Source organism: Notamacropus eugenii, chromosome 5, assembly GCF_028372415.1.
Source record: "Notamacropus eugenii isolate mMacEug1 chromosome 5, mMacEug1.pri_v2, whole genome shotgun sequence".
Taxonomy (NCBI): Eukaryota; Metazoa; Chordata; class Mammalia; order Diprotodontia; family Macropodidae; genus Notamacropus; species Notamacropus eugenii.
The window spans coordinates 406,980,289-407,003,323 of record NC_092876.1 but is presented as its reverse complement, the minus strand read 5'-3'; the positions used below and the strand labels follow the sequence as shown (position 1 = coordinate 407,003,323).

The following is a 23,035-nucleotide window of genomic DNA, read 5'->3' as shown; positions in this document are numbered from 1 at the left end:
CTGGATTGAGTTTTTATCCCTGTGCCATCACACCGGAATCTTTGAACTCTTTGCTTATTCATTCATATATTTTTACTAATCATTGAGCTCAGGTGCTAACATAGCTTCTGTCTTCAAAGCATTTATAATCTGTTCGTTTGTCCAGTGACACATGGGAGCCCACCTTTGGGAACAGACATAGAAGCAGGCTTGGAGCTGTTGAGATAAGTCATACTAGATGGGTTCTGATTGTAATAGTTGTCTTTGTTGCTTGTTGCATAGTGGTCCAGCAAACTCTGCTTAGGATGCTTAGAATACTCTGCACAAATGGCAATGCATGCACCTTTCTATCTCTGCATTCTCCAGCGGAGGAATTCTCTATTATATGCAAGGATTTGTCCTTGCAGCGGGGACTGCTTATTAACTAAACCTATTTTTTGTGAGGTTGGTAGAACTTTAGAAGAAAAAGCTTCAATAACTTGTTGCAGTGCATTCCAATCTAGTCAGTCTTACCTTCTGTTGACTCTCCTTTGTGACCTTTTCTTCAGAGGGCAGAACAGTGCTGAAGGCCATTATTACTGTGTCTTCTCTCTCCTTGAAATGGAGATGTGAGAGTTCCTGCTGATGAGAGGTCCTGTTCTGTCTCTATTCTCAGATGAAAGTCTTTCAGGTCTCTTTTCTTGGGCAGGAAGAATATTAATGAATTGTTTTGTGTTTCTATCCACTTCAAGCCACTCTCGGGTCTCTTTGTACTTGAGTTTCTGCTCTTTTGTTATGACAAGGGAGGGGTCTTGGTCCTGATCTTGGACCTTGGACCCGGTCTCCCATTGAGATGGTAAAGGAAAAGGAAAAAACAGATAGGATTAATAAGGAGCTGCTATCTAGAATTAGGAAGGAGATAGTAAAAAAGTGCCTACTTGCTCTCCATAAGTTTGTATCATCTTGTCTAGCTGATCTCAAACTGAGCAGGTCTAAAATGACTTATGAGACCTTTTTCTCTCCCCCTCTGATATTCCTGTTTCTTTTGAGGACACTATCATTCTTTTAGTCACACTGGGTTTTCTGTCTCAGTCATTTGAAATTCTTCACTCTCTTTTGCTTCCCATCTACCATTAACCTGTTACCAAGTTTGTAGATTTAATATTTTTAATGTATCTTGCATCTCTCCTTTTTACTTACATAGAAACCACTCTAGTTCAGGGTAATTCTGTCTTTTCCAGTTAAAAACATTCTCTCTCTCTCTCTCTCTCTCTCTCTCTCTCTCTCTCTCCCTCTCCCTCCCTCCCCCTCTCTCCCTCTCTCTCCCTCTCTCTCCCTCTCTCCCTCTCTCCCCTTCTCTCCCTTTCTCTCTCCCTCTCTCCCTCCTCCCTCCCTCCCTCTCCCACTCTCCCCCCTCTTCCCCCTCTCGCTCTCCCCTCCTCATTGACGGCTCATTGCTCTCCTGTAAGAAGTAAGAACCTAGGCAAAGAATTGGAAATTGAGGGGATGTCCATTAATTGGGGAATGGCAGAACAAGCGGTGGTATAATGAATGTCATGGAATATTGTTGTTCCACAACAAGTGATGAGCAGGCAGATTTCAGAAAAGACCCAGAAAGACTTGCATGAGCTGATGTTGAGTGAAGTGAGCAGAACCAGGAGAACATTATACACAGTAACAGCAACATTGTTTGAAGACTGACTTCGATAGATTTTGTTCTTCTCAGCAATTCGGTGATACAAGAGTTCCAAAACGCTCATGATGGAAAATCCTATCCATATTCAGAGAAAGAACTGTGGAGTCTGAATGTAGATCAAAGCATACTGTTCTCTCTTTTTTTTGTATTTTCTTTATCATGGTTTTCCCCTTTTCTGATTCTTCTTTCACAACATGACTAATGCAGAAATATGTTTAAGGTGATTGTACGTGTACATCCCATATCTGATTGCTTGCCGTCTTGGGGAGGGAGGAAAATTTAGAACTCAAAATCTGATAAAAGTGAATATTGAAAACTGAGCATTAATTAAAAAAAAAAGAAATAAGAACTTAGTTTAGGGTGGTTCTGGTATGAGCGAAGGCATGGCATGACAAAAGGTCTTGTCATGCTTGTCTGGACTGCTGCATTTAAACCAAACTGGCCTGCATGTTATTGCCTGTACACAACATTTCATTTCCCATCTCCACATCTTTGCATAGGCTACCCCTTATTCTTGGAATGCTTTCTATCCTGAACTCCATGACTTGTAATCCCTACATTATAGTTCCTTCCCTTAATAAGTTTTGCTTCTGTATGATGCTTTTTCTAATTCTTCACCTCCATGATTGGTCCCTCTCCTCCAGTTACTTTGTACGTGTTACACACACACGTGTAGCGGACAGCCTGTGTCCCTACACGGCTAGGTGATGTGGCAAAGAAGAAAGACCAACTCCGTTTATTGGTCTGAGGGTCAGGGTATTTATAGACAGAAACTGCGAGCCTAGTTGACTTTCTGCTTGTCTCCTGCCCTAGTGATTTAATCAGTCTTATCCTAAAGATTGTGAGCCTCGAGGGCATCTATTTTACATATCCCTTGTTTTCTGTAATTCTCTTGTTTGTCTCATGGAGACAGCAATGTCTGGGAGGCATGGAGAGCCATTTGGGATGATAATGAGCACAGTCTCAAAGAACAGTTTCCCTGAAAGTCTGTCCTGATCTTGTCAACCGCACTCTACCCTGGCCCTCAACACTCACACACACACATACTCCTATTTACTTGTAGAGTCTAAGCACATTTAGGATAAGGACTATTTTGTTTTTGTAACTGCCATGCTTTGTACAGTGCTAGGAAGGTATTTAATAAAATGCTTGTTGATGCATTGATCTTTAAGTACTGAAAAAGTTGGCAAGTATGGATTCGTGGGCCACTGTTAGTGTCCTTGCAAGATTGTGGAGAACGGTAGATATATGGGAATATTTCAGAAGAGCAAATGTTGCCTTTGATATTCAACAGTATTTGCTGTTCATATACAATGAATATTACCAGAACAAAGTAACAATCAAGTAATAAGACCTAAAAAAGCATTTCATTCCTACTTCGTAGGTAGTGTGCTATTTTTATATTCAGAGAGAGGGAGACCTAGATAGAGAGAGAAATAAAAGAACCTCTCTTTTAGGAAGGTGACAATCTATTAAAGGAAGGGAGTTAAAGATAACTTATTCAAAGTAGAATGTGAAAGGCTGTGTGTTAAATATTATTCTTCAATGGAAGGAGAGATTACTCCTAAAATAATCAGGTAAGCCTTTTAATTATAAACTGGACCTGGAAGGATGCATAGGTTTAATGTAAGCAAAGGTACTAGGATGAGAAAGGTCAGGGTGTTATGGTCGGGAAATGACAAGTAGTCCCGTTTGGCTGAAAGTTTTTAGGGTATATGAAGAGGGGCAAGGACATAGAAAATGAAATTGGAAAAGTAATTTGGGGAAAATTGTTTATAGCTTTTGATACCATGTGAAAGAATTTGTATCTATTTGTTAGGTGTGGGTCCCTTTGAAGGTTTCTTAGGGGGATTTAGAGGTTGAAGATTCTTTTTAAATCTAATGGCAGTATGTAAGAGGTTTTTGGGTAGTGATGAAAAGACTGGAGAACTATTTAAGATAGTGATTTAGGGTCTAAATGAGAGTTTTAGCAGTGGAAAGGGGGGGGACAAGTTTTGAGAGTTACATTGCAGAAGTAGAATTGATTTGATGGCTTACATGTGGAAGATAAGGAGTCAAAGATTAGTAATATTTTGAACCCTAACTAGGAGGGAGTGTGGTGTCATTAACAGAACTGGGAATGTCAGGGTGAGAATCAGATTATAATAGGAAAGGTAAAGATAAATTCTGTTTGGTAAATGAGTTTAAATACTCATGGAAAATCTAGGTGAAACATCACAAATGGCAGTTGGAAATGTAAAACTGGAATTTGTAAAATTAGAATTTGGGAGTGTAGTTGGGGCTAGAAATAAAGATTTGTGAATACCTAATAGTTGGAGGTATGATGATGAATGAAATTGTCAAAGGAGAGATGTTTTTCATAAGGACTTCATTGTACTCAGATCTTCAGACCTCTTTTTAGTGTCAAACCTGGGGACCTGGAAATAGTTTTGTTACACAGAACTTGTTTTTGCTATAGGCTTCATTACAGTACAATTTTATTTACAAAGTTGTAGAGTTATGATACTTAGGAACATGTTTTCATGGGTACATGCTTTTGAGTTATACCCAATTCTTGTCATAGTTGAGGAATGGGATGCTCTTTTTTTCCTAAAGTGATAAAGACTATCTACAGTACATACTCAGAGAACTAGACTACTATAAAATACAACACTAAAACTAACGGTGATTAAATTATCTTTGATTCAGAAGGCATGTTGATATCCTAGTGAAGCCTCTCAGCCATTATAAAGAATATTAATTATTATGCTTTCAGGGCCTGGAAGTGGTGTTCAGTAGAGGCCTCCACTTGATAGAATGTCAGATGTTTACCTTTTTTATTACTATAATAGTAATGTTATTGTACGGTAATTAAGACTATAGTAAAAATAAGTTTTTGTAACAAAACTACTTCCATAAGCAGAGCGTCTCCATCATTAAGTAATTTGGTTAATTAACTGATGTTTATCAGAAAATTCCATTTATTTTATTCTAATTTAGTAAAAGTGTTTCTAAAAAGTGTTAGTACATATGTAAAGTCTTGTAGAATCATAGGTGTTTTAGTTATATGGAATCATAGGTGCAGTGAGGTGACCTAGTGGATGGAATGTGAGACTTGGAGTATGAAAGACTGGAATTCAAATCCTACCTCAAATACTTAATAGCTGTATGACCCTGGGCAGAGAAGTCATTTAACCTCTTTTAGCCACAGTTTCTGCATGTAAAATGGGGATGATAATAGCACCTAACTCAGTGGGTTATTCTGTGGATCAAATGAAGTCATATATATGAAGTATTTGTAAAGCTGTTACCATCTGAAACCTCTCATTTTACAGATGAAGAAAATGATGCCCTAAAATATCAATGGATTTTTTTAAAAAACACTCTACTAGTAGTTAATTTTATTGTCATTTCTTTTTTCTAAATTTCAAATATAGAAAAAAAATTATGGCCTAGGAGTTTTGATTAGTTAGTGTTTCAACTATTTAGGTCTTCTTTGATTCATGATCAAATGAGATACTGAAATATGAATATCTACTTTAGCTTTTCCCTACCTCAGTGTTAATTTCTCTAACTGCAGAAAGTAAAGAAGGAATATTTTCAAGTATTTTCTATTGTCAGCATTAATCTCATCACCAAATGCCAGAACTCAAAGGGAACATTAGATCTCCTTTAAGCCTGTTCTTTTACAGATGGGAAAATTAAAGCTGAGAGATAAGTTCCTTACCCATAGTCACATTGACAGCAAGTGACAGACAGTCCTTATGTCCAGGACTCCTGACAGTTACTTAGTTCCTACTCATGCTATTTGTAATAGAGTTGTATAATTGATTAGCAAAGTCTTGAGGGTTTTGTATTACTGTAGTTACCTTTATTTAAAAACTACTTATTGTTCATTAGTACATACTTTTAAAAGATACTATTTTGGAAAACCAATGACAGTATAAGCCTCTAAATTGTGCTTTCTGAGGCATTATGGGTAAAATCAGAGTATAACGAACTCCATATGCCCTCCAAATAATTTTCTTTTGGTTGACTTTCATTATAAGATAACATTGCCAGAAATTACTTACTTGGGCCTCAGAGCTAGAAAAGAAACAACTGGTGCCTAGCTCCAGTGGTAAAATTGGCAGATTAAGAGAAGTGTTCTGAATTCTAGTTTGGAATTTGGGGATTAATGTTATCTCTTCCAAAACTCCTAGATCTTTTGAGTATAGTATTTTAGTCTAGTTGAAGTGATAGGAATGTTTGAATAGAGCAAAAGTGAAAAGACTTGATGTCTAATTTCTGTTAAATGATGGAAAATGAAAATAAAATGTAATCAGGTTGCATACTTTGATGAGTGATTGAGTTTGACAGGGACCAATGCAACATTGATTGAACAGATAAGCATTTCGGCCATCTTTAGGAACATGGAAATATTTTTTTGTATTTAATCCTTCTTTGGATGTCAAAACTTTTCTTGTGCCATGTAGTGGTGGCATAGACATTCAAGAGGTTTGAAAGGTAATTTTTTTCATTTATCTGAGGTACAGTAGAAGCATTGAAACGAGCCTGTCACAGTGGTAGACACCCAGCAGACAGCTGATAAATGTATTTGTTAGATTTGAACTTTAAAATATTTATTCCTGTTCTGTATATGTGAAACAATTTATGTAATAAGACACTGTATATCTTAATTTTTGTATTTTAAATTTCATGCCTTGATTTATCTGAAACTTATAGGTAGAGTTATATAATGTGGGGACAGAGTGGTATAGTGGAAAGAGTTTTAGATTTGTATCAGAGACCTTGCTACTGGTACTGTGTGAGCTCAGTGCTCTATCCATTTTACCACCTAGCTGCTCCACTCCATTTGCTCATATAAATTTATTTTTCCAGGTTTTTCATGAGTCTTTGAAAGTTTTTTCATAAAATGATTGGTATATATTCTTTTGTTTTTATGTTGCCATCTAGTCCTATAGATCTGGGAAATATTTACGATTTTTTGAAATACAGTGTCCAGGCTTTTAAAAATCATTTTAATATCTCATTGGTCTGGTAGAGTCATTGATTTCTATTTGATTAATTTTCAGAGAGTCTCATTTCTTGGATGAAGTTTCCATTTTCTTTTTTAGGCTTCTCATTTTCTTTTGAGTTCTTTTCTCCACAGCTTTTATTTTACTTATCTCTTGCTTTATTTCTAAAGGTATTCCTGTGGTACTTGTGGAAAATTCACTTTTTCCCTTATAGTTGTTACATAGCTACTTATTCCTTTTTGAGAATCTCTTAAATTTGCAGTCATTTTTTATGCTGGAAGTTTTCTTTTATTTAAACTGGGGCTTTTGTTCCATGACTAGACTCCACCCTCTACTGTACTTTCACCAGTGGTATTTTGCCCTGTTTGATCTTGACCTGGGTCATCTTTGCTCCTGGATATCTTTTGAAACTCTTAAATCAGAGCACTGAATCTTCTTGGAACATTCTCTCACTTCTCAAGAAAGAAAATTAATGACTCAGAACTTACAAGGCCTGAAGTTTCCTAACCAGACTATTCTGGTCACTGGGCTTCTTTCTCACCATTTTGGCCCTTCTGAATATCCTAAGGTTTTTTTTTGAGAAGTCCTTTCCTCTTCCTTTCTTTGGGCATAGAGCCTTACAGCCCACACAGATCTTTGGCCCACTTCTGATTGCACTGGTCTGGGAAACTATTGTGTACTGTTGCTGACCTTGCTGGTGTGCCCCTTTCCTATTTCCTTTAGATTTCTGAATGAACTTTTTTGCAGTTCAGATATAGAAAAAGTATTTACTCTTACTTCTCATTTTTTCCTTCTTAACTTAAGCATTTAAAATTTCATTTAAGCACAACATGTCGACCTGAATTCATTGTCTTTTCCTCCCGAGCTAACTTCCTAACTTTTGTTTTGCCATTGAGGGCATCACCATTCACTCATGTTCAAAACCTAAGTGTCATACTCCTCATCCCATTTATAAATCAGACACCAAATACTGTTGTTCATGGGAAGGTGGTGCTGTTATTATCCCAAACTGAGAAAGACAGAGGTTAAGAACTTGGGCAGGATTACACAGCTAGCATGTAGCTTTTTAAAAAAAAATTACTATTTGTTTTCAGTTTTCAACATTCACTTTTATAACATTTTGAGTTCTAAATTTTCCCCCTTTCCAAGATAGCATGTAATCCAATATAGGCTATACATGTACAATCATCTTAAATATATATTTCCACATTAGTCATATTGTGATAGAACAACCAGAACAAAAGGGGAAAACCACTAGAAATAACAAAAAACTAACAGAAAAAGAGAACATATATGCTTTGATCTGCATTCAGAGTCCATAGTTCTTTCTGTGAATGTGGAAAGCATTTTCCATCAAGCGTCTTTTGAAATTTTCTTAGATCATTGCGTTACTGAGAAGAGCTAAGTCTAATTAAAGTTGGTCATCACACAATGTTGCTGTTACTGTGTACAGTGTTCTCCTGGTTCTGCTCATTTTACTCAGTATCAGTTCATGAAAGTCTTTCCAGGTTTTTCTGAAATCTACCTGCTCATCTTTTCTCATGGAACAATAGTATCCATTACATTCATACCCCACAACTTGTTCAGCCATTCCCCAATTAATGGACATCCTCTCCATTTCCAATTCTTTGCCACCACAAAAAAAAAAACAAAACTGCTATAAATATTTTTGTACGTATGGGTCCTTTTCCCCCTTAGCTGGTATGCTTCTTAAGGCCGTATTTGAATTTAGGTCTTCTTAGCTTCTTAGTCCAATGCCTTTATACACTGCCTAGCTGCCTCTTTAAGGAATATTAATTTGACTATTAGTATTTCTATGGAATATTTGTATTGATCTGACATATGATGCTTTTATGAGTCATTTAGGTCTATTGCAGTCATTATAGTTTCATAATTTTTCTGTATTAAAGTTTTAGCCCCAAATATTCAGTTTTTGTTGCTATTATAAAACATTTTTAATTAATAATGTTTTCTTGATTCTTGCATTAAGAAACCAAATGATCTTTGAATAAACTTGGCAACCTACAACTTTGCTGAACTTATTGTCTGTCTTTTTTGGTTGAAATGGTTATATTTTCTAGATACGCCATCATGTTATCTGCAAGTGATGATTACAGGATCATGAACTTAGAGCCAGAAGAGTTACAAGCATATAAATTTCATATGATCATAGATTTGGAACTAGCCAATATTTAAGTTATCAATTGTTCATCTACCTCATTTTATTAAAGAGGAAACTGAAGTATAGAGAGGTTAAGCCGCTTGCACATACTGATAGCAAAGCTGGAGAGATAAATTCAGGTGCTCTAAATTCAGATCAAGCACTCTTTCCATTATACTATGATGCCTTAGAAGCTAGACCAACCATTCATTTTATAAATGAGAAAACTGAGACCTAGGAAGTTATTTGTCCAAGATCAGATACAGGTAGTAAATATTAGAGGCAACTTTTGAGTCCAGGTCTACTTTTACTTTTCATTTTTAGATGATATTTAATCTTTCCAACTTTAAATCCTTAATTCCATTCATCAGAAGTAACAGGAAAATATTTTAGCTTTGGTTTGTGAGTTTTCAAAGAACTTCTTCTTAGGACAATAATAGCAACCAATGATTAAACATTATGAGTCACTTCAGTTCAGCTAGTGCCTATCTGTAGACTGGTTATTACACTTTACAGTCCCAACATGTAAATAATCATTCTGATGAAGTCAAAGCATAAACTCCATTTTTCAAATCCATTTCTTCCTAATAAAATGTAGTTGAGCAATCCAGTAAACATTTTTAGCATTTATTATGTGTAAGGCATTGTGGTAGGCCCTAAGAAATCAGGTAACCTACTCTCAACTCTAGGGAAAGAGTGGAAAAATAGCTGTGATATAGAGGAGATTGTGGTGAATGCAAAGGAAAATATAGACTATAAGATAATTGAGTTAGAGTGTGACAGTTGGGAAGTGAGGTGGGATAGGATCAGTGTTGGATCTTAAATGAAAGGACTTAAGCAGTCAATAGTGGGGTGGAATCTATTCTAATATTGTGGTTCACATGAACCAAAGGCATGAGGGCAGGATGAAAGTGGACCCGCTGGAGGCTTCCTGACTAGAGGTCTTTCTTTGGCCAGACTAGACTCTGGGAAACTGCTAATGAGCCCATACCCCCATCCCCCTGGAAAACCCAGGTGTTGGTGCTTCTGTCTCTGGTTTCTGTTTTCAGCCACAGTGAGCGTAAGAATGTGGATTTGTCCTGACTAGTTAGAGCTTCATAAAATGAAATCAGCTTTAGCTACAAGGTAACTCATGTCTCAAATCCTATTTTCTCATGAAGAAAAGTATTTCTCTACTATGGGGAGATTATGAATCCAGCTATGGTGAAAAATGTTTCGAAAAGGCAAAAAACGACAGTAGTAGCAGTTCCTAAAGTAGTGAAATCAGTACTAAGAGCAAGTCTGTAGAATCCAGCCTTGGTGGACTTTCAAGATCAAGTACTGTAGCCACCCTAGATACAGACTCCCAAAAGCTCAGGGCAAAGCAACAGTAATTCTGATATCTGTGCCAAATTTTGAATAAAATATGTTGGTGCCATTGAAAAACTGAAACTCAGTGATGGGAAAAGTCTTGAAGGTCCACTGGATCTAATAAATTACATTGATGTGATGCACCAAGATGAAAAGTTACCATTTGTTCCTCTGGAGGAGGAGTTTATTATGGGAATGTCTACATTTGGCATTAAAGTATCAACATCTGATTGATATGATGTCATACACAGACATGCTCTGTATTTAATCATCCGGATGGTGTGTTATAATGATGGTCTAGGAGCAGGACAAAGCTTACAGCTGCTGAAGACCACAGGTGCAAGGTATGAAGAGTACAGTCAATGAGTGTATCAGTGTAACAGTCTGGAACAAGCACAAACTGTTTGCAAAGTTTTAGCCACAGCTTTTGACTCTGTATTAACATCTGAGAAATCATAAGTTCCTCCTAGAGTGGAAACCAGCATTCAAGATGTAATAGGAGGTGAACTTTTTTATCTCCACTGGAGAATAAAGAACCCTCATTCCAGTTCCGTAAAGAAGAAAATGTACTACTTTCAAAATACCGATCATTTCAGCCCTGCAAATGCAGAATTTTCTAAGCTCTCCAAAGCATTTCTAAAACCTAATTAAGTGTTGTAACTGTCAATGAAGAGAACTTTCTGCTTGGATGATGAAAAGCCTGACCCCTCTTAGCTTACCCAGCTTAGCACCAGAAAGGGTTGTGTATAAAAACATTTTCTTGTATAAAAAACATTGTAACCTAAAAAAAAAAGAAAAAGAAAATGGACCTGCTGTCATTAATTTATCGGATGACCTGGAATCTGGTTTTCCTAGGGCGTTTGAGCATTCATTGGACAGTTGGGAATTCCTGAAGTTTTGAATAGAAGAGATGATAGAAGATTTCAGACATATATGTAGTACTTGGAAGCGCAGAGTAATTTCCTTAAAATAACCATATGAGCCAAGTAATAGAAAATGTTGATTTTACAAATGAAGAAATTGAGTGCAGGAGGTTATATAATTAGCTCATAATCATACCACTGATAATCATTGGAGCCCAGTTTTAAACCCTTTCTCCTAGTCTAACAAATCCTTTCACTTTCCATCACTGCATCAACTCATCGTTGTTGTCATTGTTGCTTTTCCTTTGTTCTCAAAGAGGACCATGACATGATGTCATGACTTGCAAGTGCATTGGGTTTAGGTGAGGGATGGTTGTGCAAAGTCACCCAACTTTGCTTTCTCCTCGGGAGTCATCATTTTAAGAAGATCATAGAGGCAGTAGGAAGGGTGGAAGCCCCAAACTGCATCTCTTCTTATTTGTATTGTTTGATGGGAAAAGTAGTATTAATGTGTAAACAAACATTAGACCATAGAATGCATAAAACACAACTACAAGATCAGGTATTACAGGACTTGGGGTCTGGTTCTGGCTCTTTTACTAATCCTTTAAGTGACCTTAGTTTAGATCACTTTGCCTTAACTGAGCCTCATATTTCTCACTGTCAAGTGAGAGTTGGACTAAGGTTATCTCTGAAGATCTTTTCATCAGTGAGTTATCAAATTTGTAATAAGCTGTTTACTCAAACTTTCATAGAACTACTAGTGAGTTTTGAGCAGCTTCTGCTACTTGAGTGGTACTGAAATTTTTCGTTGTCTAAAGCATTGACCTATTGAGTTGGTTATAAATTCTTCACAGGCAAGTTTGTTAGGGCTCTAATTTTTGAAATAATAATTTGCATCAGTGTGTTTGGTTTATTCACTTTGAACCTGCTACACTAAGAAGAATGAAATGAAATTTCCAGAAAAGTTGCTACATCATTAGTAACAGTTTTTTGCTATAGCAAGTATCACATAGTAGAAATTACTTTGTTTTGGTTTGACTTCGTTCATGCATTCTATGATGCCTCCAACCTTGCCTTATCCTGTTTTATAGTAGCCTGAATGAAAGCTTTTATTGAAATTCATTTTCTATAATGTGTTTTTTTGTTAATTTTATAGATCCTTCTGCTGAGGAATTGAGGAAGCTGATGATGTTACATGGAGGCCAGTACCATGTATATTATTCCAGATCCAAAACAACACATATTATTGCCACAAATCTTACTAATGCCAAAATAAAAGAACTAAAAGGTGAAAAAGTCATTCGACCCGAATGGATTGTGGAAAGGTAAGCTTATTTCTTATGCAGTTTGAGTCTTGCACTATGTAGTTTGGAAAACAACTTAACACCTCCAAAAAAGTGAATGAATACTTCGTCACAGATTTGGAAACACTGTTAATTGAATAGTTTTGTTAAAATGGAGTTAGTCATTATGGGACTATGGTTATACTGCATGTTTTATAAGAAAAACCAATGTATGTTACTTTAAAAAGCTTCTTGTTGAATAGGTATTTTAATTTGTAAATGTAGATTAAATACTCTGTTATACTAAATGGATCAAATAGCCATTACAAGATGATTAATTTTTGGCATACTGTGACAGGAAAGTCTCTTTTCCCTCCTCTCTACTTTTGTTTTCTGATATTATACAAATACACCTGGCATGTTGGTGGTGATGTTTTATTATTCTGTCTTTTATTGGAAATAAGAGTTTTGAGCTCTTCCAACCCTTTGAGGTTTAAGATCTCTTTGATTTTAAGAACACACAGTATAAAATAATCAAAATACACTTCAGAATGGTTTTAAACATGACAATAGAAATCATGCTTCACCGTCAATTGTAATTTATTTTATGATGGAGTTTTCATCTTAGGTGATTTTTATTGCATTGGACTCTTTAAAGTTATATTTTCCCCAAAGATAAAGAAAGACATGTCTTTTTATATCATTGAAATTCTAAATCATATCTGACTTTTGTCATTGACCAATTATTACCTTGTTAGGTAAAAGGTGCTTATTAGGTTGTCTCCCAACAGCAATTCTAAAACTATTCACAACCTCTAGGAACCAGAGACCAAACAGATATCTAATCCTAGCTTCTTAAAAAAATAAGTAGGTGTGGGTGACCTGAGGAGGAGTGGGGCCACTCTAGGGACTCCTTGTGGCTTCAGTGTAGAGTGTTTAGGTGGAGTGGGGCCGAGGGTGGGAGCGAACTCCATGGCAGAGTCACAGCAGTTGCGGGTGCAGGAGGTGGTGGACATCATGGGGAAAGGGCTGGAATGAGGGAATATCTGCAAGATTCAGGGTACCATGTTCTGGTGCAGTGCCAGCTGTTGTGAGGATACCTTGCCTCCATGCAGCAAGTTCATCAGTGCATTGAATGCTGCCATGCTCCCTTGGCCCAGGCCCTTGTGGCCAGCAAACTAGAAGAGTTCCAGGACTGCCTGGCTTATGTACCATGCATTGCAGTGACAAAGCCAAAGACTTTGGAGCAAGGAGGAGCAGGTAAAGAGGTAGCTAGATTCTCGTGTGACCAGATGTGTTGATAATCACATGCACCTTATTCCCACCATGACCAAGAAGATGAAGGATTCTTTGGCATCTGTTGTAAAATAGTTATTGTTAGTAGTTATCTAGGGTGGGAGAATGGGTCCACTTGTAAAAATGTATGGAAATATTTACCTTTCGGTGAAAATTTAGGAACAAAGAAATTGAGGGTTAGGAATACCTTTACAGGAATTTTGCATCTGCTTCTGGACTCTGTTGATTCCATTATATGTTTTAGCCCATAGATGAAAAAGTGGAAGAAACTGGTGCTCAAATCTGGATTGGAGGCAGCACAGAGGACTAATAGTACCTATTTCTTCAGTTAAGATGACCCCTTAACAGGCTTTCAGTTGGTTCAGAGGTATTCCATTCCTAGAAGCTGGAATAACCCTTTGTGTTTTATAGGTGTTAGTAGTTCTCTTCCCCAGCCTACCTCATCTTTTATGAATCCCTGAGGCAGCCGTCCACTTTTGTTCGGTGCCAACTTCATGTTCACCAGATTAAGCCATTTCCCATAGGCTTTAAAGCAGTAGCCATGAGTTCAGTACTGATTGGAAAAGAGAAACACAGTTGTGATTTTTCTCCCCAGTACAAGAACTTGGCATTCGCAGGGGCGTCTGGTGAAAGAGGGGTGCTTGGATTAGAGCCCTGAGCAGCTCCCAGGTGATCTTTCCTTTAATGAAGACAGTGCTCATGCCATCTTTCAGCTGGTATACCAAGCAAGAGCAATCTCCTACCAGGCATGTGAAACTCAGGTTCCTTCACATTAGCTTTTCTAGGATTGCTTCTCAAGTTACCTTTTCTGGCCCTTCTGGAAGGTGTTACAGGGGTAACACTAAAGTGTTAAAAGTGTTTTTTGAGACTAACATGAAATGGTTTTGAATTAAAGCTAAAGAAAACCTCTTTTTGCTTGCAGAACAGTCTTAAGCCTCCTGATTAATGAAATGGTAGATGATTGGTTTGTTAGTTTTCTCCAAAGCAGAAAAAGATGTGATACCAGACCCTGATCCTGCTCATTTGCCATCTTCAGGAGAAACAATTTATTGAGAGGACCTTCTTAGGACAAAAGGATAGAAAGACAATTTAAACTTCTGGTGTAAGCAAGAGAGAGCTTTTTTTCTACCCCAGAGTACAGGAAGCAGCTAGCAAGAGTTATCCAGTTTATCACTGTTGGTTAAAACTTGCAGCATCATGTTAGTACCAGCCATTGTGTTGGAAAAGATCTTGTTCTGTTTATACCAGCTTCTTAATGGATGCCTTCCTGTTGAGTGTTTCAAGGCTATGTCATGTTTTCCTAATGCAAACCATTAAATAATACTTTTTTTTTTAACTTCCAAAAACAATACAAACTATTCTAAGTCCATAGGAAAAGGGGAGATGGCTGTAAACATTCACAACATACATTTATCCATTCTTAATCTATTTGCATTTTGGTAGTGGTTTCAGAAGTCAGTTGAGTGTTTATGTGTGATGGAATTATGGGGAGATGTAGGAGGGAGGTTAGGGACATTGTGCCAGAAAGGTTAATTGATGCTTGCTAGTGGAACAAGTTTGGTGAATAGTTCCGATCTCTTAGCATCAAATCAGGTTCTTCTGTTACTGTCTGTGAAAGGGTTCTTTGTTATGCTATTATTTCTTGTAGAGAAAACACTATTACTATAGGTTAGTTCTTTGGCAATAGGAAATAGGCTTTGGAACGGTAATTGTTGCAATAATGGGATTTTTACTTGAACTTTACTTTTGTAAAGTTGTCCTAAATCTGGTTTTACTTGACTGAATAAGTTCATTTATGGTTGATCAATAAGCAATGGAAATAATAACAACAATAAGATATAATTCTGTAGCACTTTAAAAGTTTGCCAAGCAAATACAATCTCATTTAATCCTCAGAATAATCCTAGGAGATAGGTGCTGTTATTCCTGTTTTACAAAAGAAGGAAACAGAGAAGTGACTTTCCCCGGGTCCCACAGCTAAAAAGTGTCTGGGCCCAAGTTTGAGCTCAGGACACTGTGTGTTCAGGCCTATAGAATTGTCGTGAATACAGATTTGTTTTGGTAGAAATTTGCTAGGTAAATAAAACAAGAATTAAATCTTGTCAGGATAGATGACAATTAAGAGTTTGAGGTGTTTAAATAATTTTTTAATGAATTAAAACACATCTTAATTCTACTAGGAAAACTGCTGTGGTAAATTATTTTTGTAAAGAATTCCTTTGTAATTAGCTCCCATATCTTTTCTATAAATTTTAATTTTAATGTGCTGAATTTTCTTAGAGGATTTTCTAAAGTCCTTCTAAAGATGATAAGAAAGTAATCCCAGGAGAATTTTTTTTAAAGAGAACTATTTATAAAGATGATTCCTCAGATGCTCCTGTCCTTTAATAAAGCATTAAAATTTGTCATCAGGAATGGTGGTCCACATGAGGGATACATTATTCTTCTGACTTCAAGTTAATAAGAATTTCTTGTACTAATTTTAAACTTAAAAAAAAAAAACTCATCTTGGAGGCCATCTGCTTTGTGTTACAAAAGGGCATTTAAATTACTTGACTCATTTTGTGTGGATTTCTAGAAATCAGACTGAGAACTCAGAGCTGGACATGGTATTTGCTATTGTGTACAGGGGAAGCCCTCAGACACTTGATTTTTACCATTATTCTGATTGTAGTATTTGATGTATTTCAGGGGTATAATAAATAGGACAGATGGAAGATAAATATGGCTTAAAGGAATACTTTAAGTTTCACTTCAGTTTTGTCCAGGTCTGGCATTCAAGATGTAGTTTGAGAATGCCTCTTCTGTCCTGTGTTTCATTAGCACACCATGAAAGGGTAGGCTGAGTGTAGAGTTCTGCACAAATCTTCAGCTGTGCTCCATTGTTTGGTGGAAGAAAACAGATGATAAATGATTGTTGAGAAGAAGGGTTTACAAAGAGAACTACAGGAAATGGATGACTTGATTTTAGGGTGATTGTGTTATATGAATATTTAATTTTGCAACTAACACTCTTGTTATAATCTGAAATCTTAAATGAAATCATTTTTTTTGTCCAGGATATGTGTTTGGATTGTTGGAAAGTCATTGAAATCATGTATTTCCTATGGGGGTCCATTTTTAATTCTTGTTAGTGTAAATATTTGGTTATCTTCAAATTTGAAATGGATCGCTTTTCTGGGAACACTTTTTGATGTGGTATTTAAGGAAGAAGAAATATTTGTTTTCTTTCACACTGACTTTATTCTCCTTTTCAGATATGGTACTGAAACCATAATGATTAAAATCCTCTAAGCCACTGGCACAATTCTTACTCAGAATTTTTTCATCCCATTTTGTAAATTCTCTTTTCAAATCATCATACTTTTAAAGTAAAATAAGGTGTATTTTTGTATGTGTTGCTCATCACCTCCTAAAGTGTGATGGTAAGTCTTTACAAGTCTGAGACTCAGAAAACAGAGGAAGAAGTGTGGCATAACAAAAGTGAATGATGATAAAATGCCTCTCAGATTTTATGAAACACTTTTTTGGCCAAGTATCGGACTGTAACTTTTTCCTTCTTTTATTTCAGCATTAAAGCTGGCCGTCTCCTGTCATACATTCCATATCAACTCTATACCAAGCAGTCCAGTGTTCAGAAAAGTCTCAACTTTAATCCCATATGCAAGCCTGAGGATCCCATGCCAGGTCCAAGCAATATAGCGATAGAGCTCAACAACAGGGTGTAAGTATTTTTAGGCTGGCAGTACTGCATGAAACTGGTGGTCTGTCAGCAGCAGCATATGGTTTTGCTTCCTAGAGTGCACTGCAGGTACAGTGCTAACTGTCCAAAAGTAATCAAATGAAAATATATTGGAAGTTTTGATAGTTTTATGGGTTAGCAATTTTAAAGTATTGTGGTAAAAGATTGATATTAAATATGGCATAGCCATATTTTTTGGTTTACATTATACTTTCATGGAATAGAAATCAAGATAACAAAAGCTTTCTCAACTCAGTTCTGAAAAGGAAAATTTATCATATAGATTTAAGTTCTACATAGAAATTTGGTAAGTGCTAAGGAAAAACGACTCATAATTTTAAAAAATATACATTGTTGGTCTTGGTCTCTCAGTTTAGCTTTTAATTGCAGTAATCTTGGGTGAATTGGTTATTGCATTTAATTGGTTTGTTGCTTCAACTTGTATTCAGATGGCTAATTATTATCAACCTCTTTCACGCGTATTAGGTTAAATTGCTTTCTTTGGGAGGTTGGATATATTTTTCCTAAAGACCAGAAATCTAATTAAACATGGAAAGTGTAATAGCTTTTGCTTCACCTTCTGTAATATCTTTTGTTGTTACAATTTGTTCTTTGATTTTGTGGCTTTTCCTCATTGTAAGGGGTAATAGAATTCATAAGTTTTATCAGTTTGCTTTAAGGATTTTATAGCAACTTCAAAAAAAATTATAAGCCATCAAAACAGAATAGTTAGCATGAATAAAACCAACATCTCTTTTCACTCTACTCAAAATGTTAAAAAAGGGGGGGGGGCAAGTTTTAATCAATGAGATCTTGATCTTAAATATAGGTTATCTGTAAATAGAAATCTTAACTATATTTTGTGAAATTGTGGAAATTTGAGAAAAGTTGTCCAATTGGTAGTTAAATTCTTAATATACTTGTGTATCACTTCTCAATTTTAAAAAAGTTTTCAGAAAAGGTACCATGAAAACATGTTCCTAGGCACTTTCTAGCTCTGTGACTTTAGACTATTATTTAACCCTTTTGGTCCCCTGCTTCCTAATCAGTAAAATGATAGACTTGGACTAGATCATTCCTAAGATCTCTTCTATTTCTTGCACTCTGTGAGGTTGTGTGCATGTGTGAGAGTCTGAAAACCACACCCTGCTAGTGCCATGTAAGGTGGTTCAGTCAGCACAATGCATGGTTGAGTGGCAGTGGCAGGAGTGAAATTCCAACTCTCTCCCTTAGACCTTTTACAGGGTGTGTGTGTGTGTGTCTGTGTCTGTGTCTGTGTGTCTGTGTGTTGCAGATGCTGAGAAATTAATATTAAATTATACTATATGATATGTGGTTCTATCCCAAGGTGCATAATTTGGAATTTTTTTCTGCCATGACAAGACTTCATAATGTTTCTTCATTTAAACCAGGATCATAGGTGTACAGCTAGAGAGAATTATAGGGATCATCAAATCCAAACCCCTCCTATGACGTACACATGAGTAAATTGAGGTTCAGAGAAGGGAAGTGACCTAGTCAAGACCACACAAATGGCCAGCAGTGTTGAAATTGGACCCAGGTCCTCTGCTATGAAAGCCAGCACTCCTCCTCCTCCTCCTCCTCTTCCTCCTGACTGCCTTTTCTCAAGAAAAGGAATTTATAAACTAGTTAAGGAAGAGATAAGAGATGAAATACGGATTAGAGTATATGTCCATGAGAGACATGTAGAGTATTATAAGATTAAATGAGCAATCAGTGGAGAATTCAGCAAAAACCTCACAGAAAAGATATCTGGCCTGAATACTGAAAGGATAAGTACAAACCAGCCCAAAGAAATGAGAGGGGAAGGCACTTGAGGCTTAGGGATTGTGTTTCCAAGACAGTTCTTTTATCTCTCTTCTCTTTTCCCCTCACACAGCCACTACTACCATCCTTCATGGTCTTATCTCCTCTTGATGGGACACTTTCAGCAGCCTGTTGATTGGTCTTCTTCCACCTCCAGCCTATTCTCCAATCTGTCTTAACGTGGTTGCCAAATAGATGTTTCTAAAGCATGGTACCTTGTAACCTTACCATTTCCTTCCCTATTCAAGAAGCTCCACTGCTTCCATCCTTATTGTCTCTAGAATACATTCCTTTCCTATTTTCCTATTTTCCTCTTTACAGTCTGGTACCCAGCCTATTTTTCTAGACTTCCTATTGTTCCTTCCCCTTCAATGCAATCTACTTTTCTAGTTGGACTAGGCACTTTCTGTTCAGTTTAGATGACATTGAATTTCATTTTGTATGTTTAGAATGAACATTCTTCCTTATCCTTTGTCTCATAATGTCTCTAGCTTTTTTCAGCTGGCTTTCATTAGAGTAAATTTCCTTGAAAGCTATGTTAATGACATGAAATTTCTTTGCTTACCTTCTGCTTATTCCTTGTAAAAAATTATTTTCATTTTATCAGATGGAATAAAATAACTTGTTTTTTAAAAAAAGTTTCATATTTATATTATCCTCTAAGGTTTACAAAGTGCTTTTCTCAGTATAAACCATTTGAGGTTGGGCATGCTATCATTATCCCCATTTTACAGGTAGGGAAACTGAGGCTTAGACAAGCTGAGTGATTTGTCCAGGGTCACTTACTCCTTGACCTAGTGCTTAAGAAGATATAGTGATTTGTATCAATAAGAATAAAGTATGGAATCCTTTTTGAGTAATCTTCACATTAAATGGTATTTTCTGTTTCCCTTTTAGAAATCAGATAATCAAGAAGTATGAGACAGAAAATGAGATCAGAGTCAATGGAATGAACAGTTGGAATGAAGAAGATACAAGTGATGATTTTACGCTTATGGAGCTGGAGCAGATTTTTCCCGGGAAGAAACAAAATGGAATTCAGCATCCCCGAGACAACACTGCCATTCTCAATGGACATACTCTCAGCTCTAATGGTGCCTTAAAGACTAAGGATTGCTTGGTGCCCTCGGGCAACAGTGTTGCAGACAGGCTTTCTCCAGGCCCTTTGTCTGAGGAGAAGACTGAAAAAGGCAACATTGATTTTAGAGACTGCACCATGCAGCAGTTGCATCAAAGCAACAGAAATGTAGACATTTTGTGGAATCCACACAGGACTATGAGTAATTCATTCTCATTGTCATCTTTGCACAGTCACACTAAAATAAACGGTGCTCACCACTCCGCTGTTCAGGGGCCTTCAAGCACAAAAAGCACTTCTTCAGTACCTGCTGTTAGCAAGGCAGCTTCCTCAGCGCTGGCCAAACCTTCAGACTGCAATTTTATTTCAGATTTTTATTCTCATTCCAGACTGCATCACATATCAATGTGGAAGTGTGAATTGACTGAGTTTGTTAACACCTTACAGAGACAAAGTAGTGGTGTCTTTCCAGGAAGGGAAAAATTAAAAAAAATGAAAGCAAGCAGGTCTGCCCTTATAATAACTGATGCAGGTAGATACTTGTTGGAGACATCTTTTTTCTTATTGAAACTTTGATATCATACCTGATTAAGGGTAAATGTACAGGATTATTAGGTTACAAAACTCATAGTAGAAATAATTAAGAATATGAAAAACATTAATTATTAAAATAGGCTTTTTAAATTTAATGTAATTTAAAACACAGAAATACAAAAGTTTTCTGGTAATTTTAACAAATTTGGTAAATTTAACAGATACTGAGAAGTATTCTAGAGAAGTGGTTGAATTGTGAGTATTGAGTCCTGGTCTACATAAAACACGGCATATATACTCCAAGTTGTTTGAGAATGAAATTGATTCCATATAAAAACTATATGAATTCCTCGCCTGAAAGTTAGACTCTGAATGAATTTATAGAAACTTGGCAGAGAATTTGACATATAGCAGCTTTTTAAAATGTGCTTAGATCTGTAGTGAACTTTTGAGAATTAACATGTTTTTCAGCTATAAATGGAGTAGGTAAATTCTTTATTATTCTCCTTTTATTTTTCCTTCATATTTGTATTCCATAGACAAAAAAATCCATGCTATTAACTACAAATTATGGAAAGATAACGATAAATAAAGACCAAGGGGTTTGGAAAAATTCATCCTATTTTGGGTCCTGTTAAGGGACACTGTATGGTTTCAGTCAGCTGAGCTGCTTTTAATTTATTTTTCTAATCATCTTCCTCTGCCTTCTTCTCCCTTACTGTACTTAAACTACATGCTTTTGTTATTTGTGAAATAGACCAAAATCATAGAATCGTGGTAGATTCTCACTTTGCCTTGGTCTTTCAGCTGTCACTTACATTTGAAAGGCTAAGGGGGTATTATAATTTAGTTCTAGGATTGAAAAAACACAGGAAATTGACACTTTTCTGTTTTGTGTGGATAGCCATGGTTAATAATTTGTCACCCTGTGGCCATCTTGCTGGTGATGAACTTTCTTTATGTTTATCAAGGCTAGTTGCCCTTAAGTAATCTCTTTTATGTGAAGGCTTTTTAGCTTGATAGAATCTGCGTTTTGCTCCCTCTTTCTCCTCCTGCAACTCCCCACAAAAATAGTTGAAGTTCACCTCCATCCCTTGCTGAAGTGCCAGAGTAGGCCTTAATGTATATGCTACATACTCTGAAATATCATCTGGTAATGATTTGTTGATATTTTGAACATCATAAAGTGGCATGTGTTATGAACTTAAACACAAATATCTATTTATGAATGTTTAATATGTAAGTATCCCTCGTAATCGTGACCTAATGTAGAACATTTCACTATTCTGAATTTTAAGTGTTTTCTCTCTCTAGATAGCTATGTAATTGTACTCAATTAGCTATAAAAAGCATAGCATTTAAAATATTATGAGAAATAATTCTAAACTTTAGTCTGTGGTTGATTTTTTTAAAATTTTGTTTTGCTTGAAGAAATTAAATAGGATTCCTTATTCCCAGGAGTCCACTCAGTGAAGTTTTATTTGTATTTATTTTCCTTGTTTTTACCCTGTTGTGTTTCCATTTAGAAGGGTATCAGAAAGCTAGTACAGTTAGCTCTGGCAAACCAGAAGCTTCAGAACTGAATGGAATTGAGACAGGAGGAAAGAACTGAAGGCCACCTCCCCATTTTGGTAGTTTTGCTTGAAGTTTGTTTTTGTTTTTTTTTTTAAGGACTACATTTCTGAGGTACATCAGAAAGTTAATGGGGAAAAAATATAGTCCTTATAGAATTTCTACAGACATTTTTAGAAGTATATTCAAGTTATGAAAGATATATTTATAGTATTAGAGTTTTTTAAAAAATGTCTTATGTTTGTGATCTTAACATGGAAACATGTCCTTATGAATAGTTTAAAATTTTTTAAAATAAATGAGTTTTTTCATTGCATTAATAGGTGACAAGTTTTTTAAAAGATAAGATTTTATAATATAAATTAAGATAATACAAGATTTTGAAATTGTATGAAAAAATAATTTTTTTTCTCATGTTGGCATCTAACCTATTTTTTAAGCTAAGACAGAGTCTGGAGTAATTTCTTTGGCATAAGGAATCCTTGGACAAGTAAACTTCTGAAGTAGGTTGACACCTTCTCTGTAATTTATGGTCTTAAAGAATTGCCTAGAGCACTGAGAGATTCAGTTACTTCCCCAGGGTCACATAACCAGTATGTGCCAAAGGTCTTAAAGCTAGCCTTTCTTCCCCTGGGCCTGGCACTTTTATCTACTATGCCTCTGCTGACTTATTTT

The 23,035-nt window shown here is 36.2% G+C and overlaps 1 protein-coding gene and 2 pseudogenes across 4 annotated transcripts in view; all 3 read left to right on the top strand.

The window, feature by feature from the left end:
* Positions 1-23,035, top strand: part of REV1 (REV1 DNA directed polymerase) — a 137,348-nt gene that overhangs the window by 59,830 nt on the left and 54,483 nt on the right. For 3 of the 4 annotated variants that reach the window (XM_072616814.1, XM_072616815.1, XM_072616812.1), the window contains exons 4-6: positions 12,185-12,353; positions 17,179-17,331; positions 20,074-20,786. In XM_072616814.1, coding sequence (XP_072472915.1) covers positions 12,185-12,353; positions 17,179-17,331; positions 20,074-20,786 — 1,035 coding nt within the window. Of the gene's footprint in view, positions 1-12,184; positions 12,354-17,178; positions 17,332-20,073; positions 20,787-22,846; positions 22,864-23,035 lie in introns of those variants that run through there. The other variant, XM_072616816.1, reaches the window with a different exon arrangement.
* LOC140508913 (integrin beta-1-binding protein 1 pseudogene) lies at positions 9,925-10,710 on the top strand (annotated as a pseudogene).
* On the top strand, positions 13,294-13,760 carry LOC140508914 (protein FAM136A pseudogene; annotated as a pseudogene).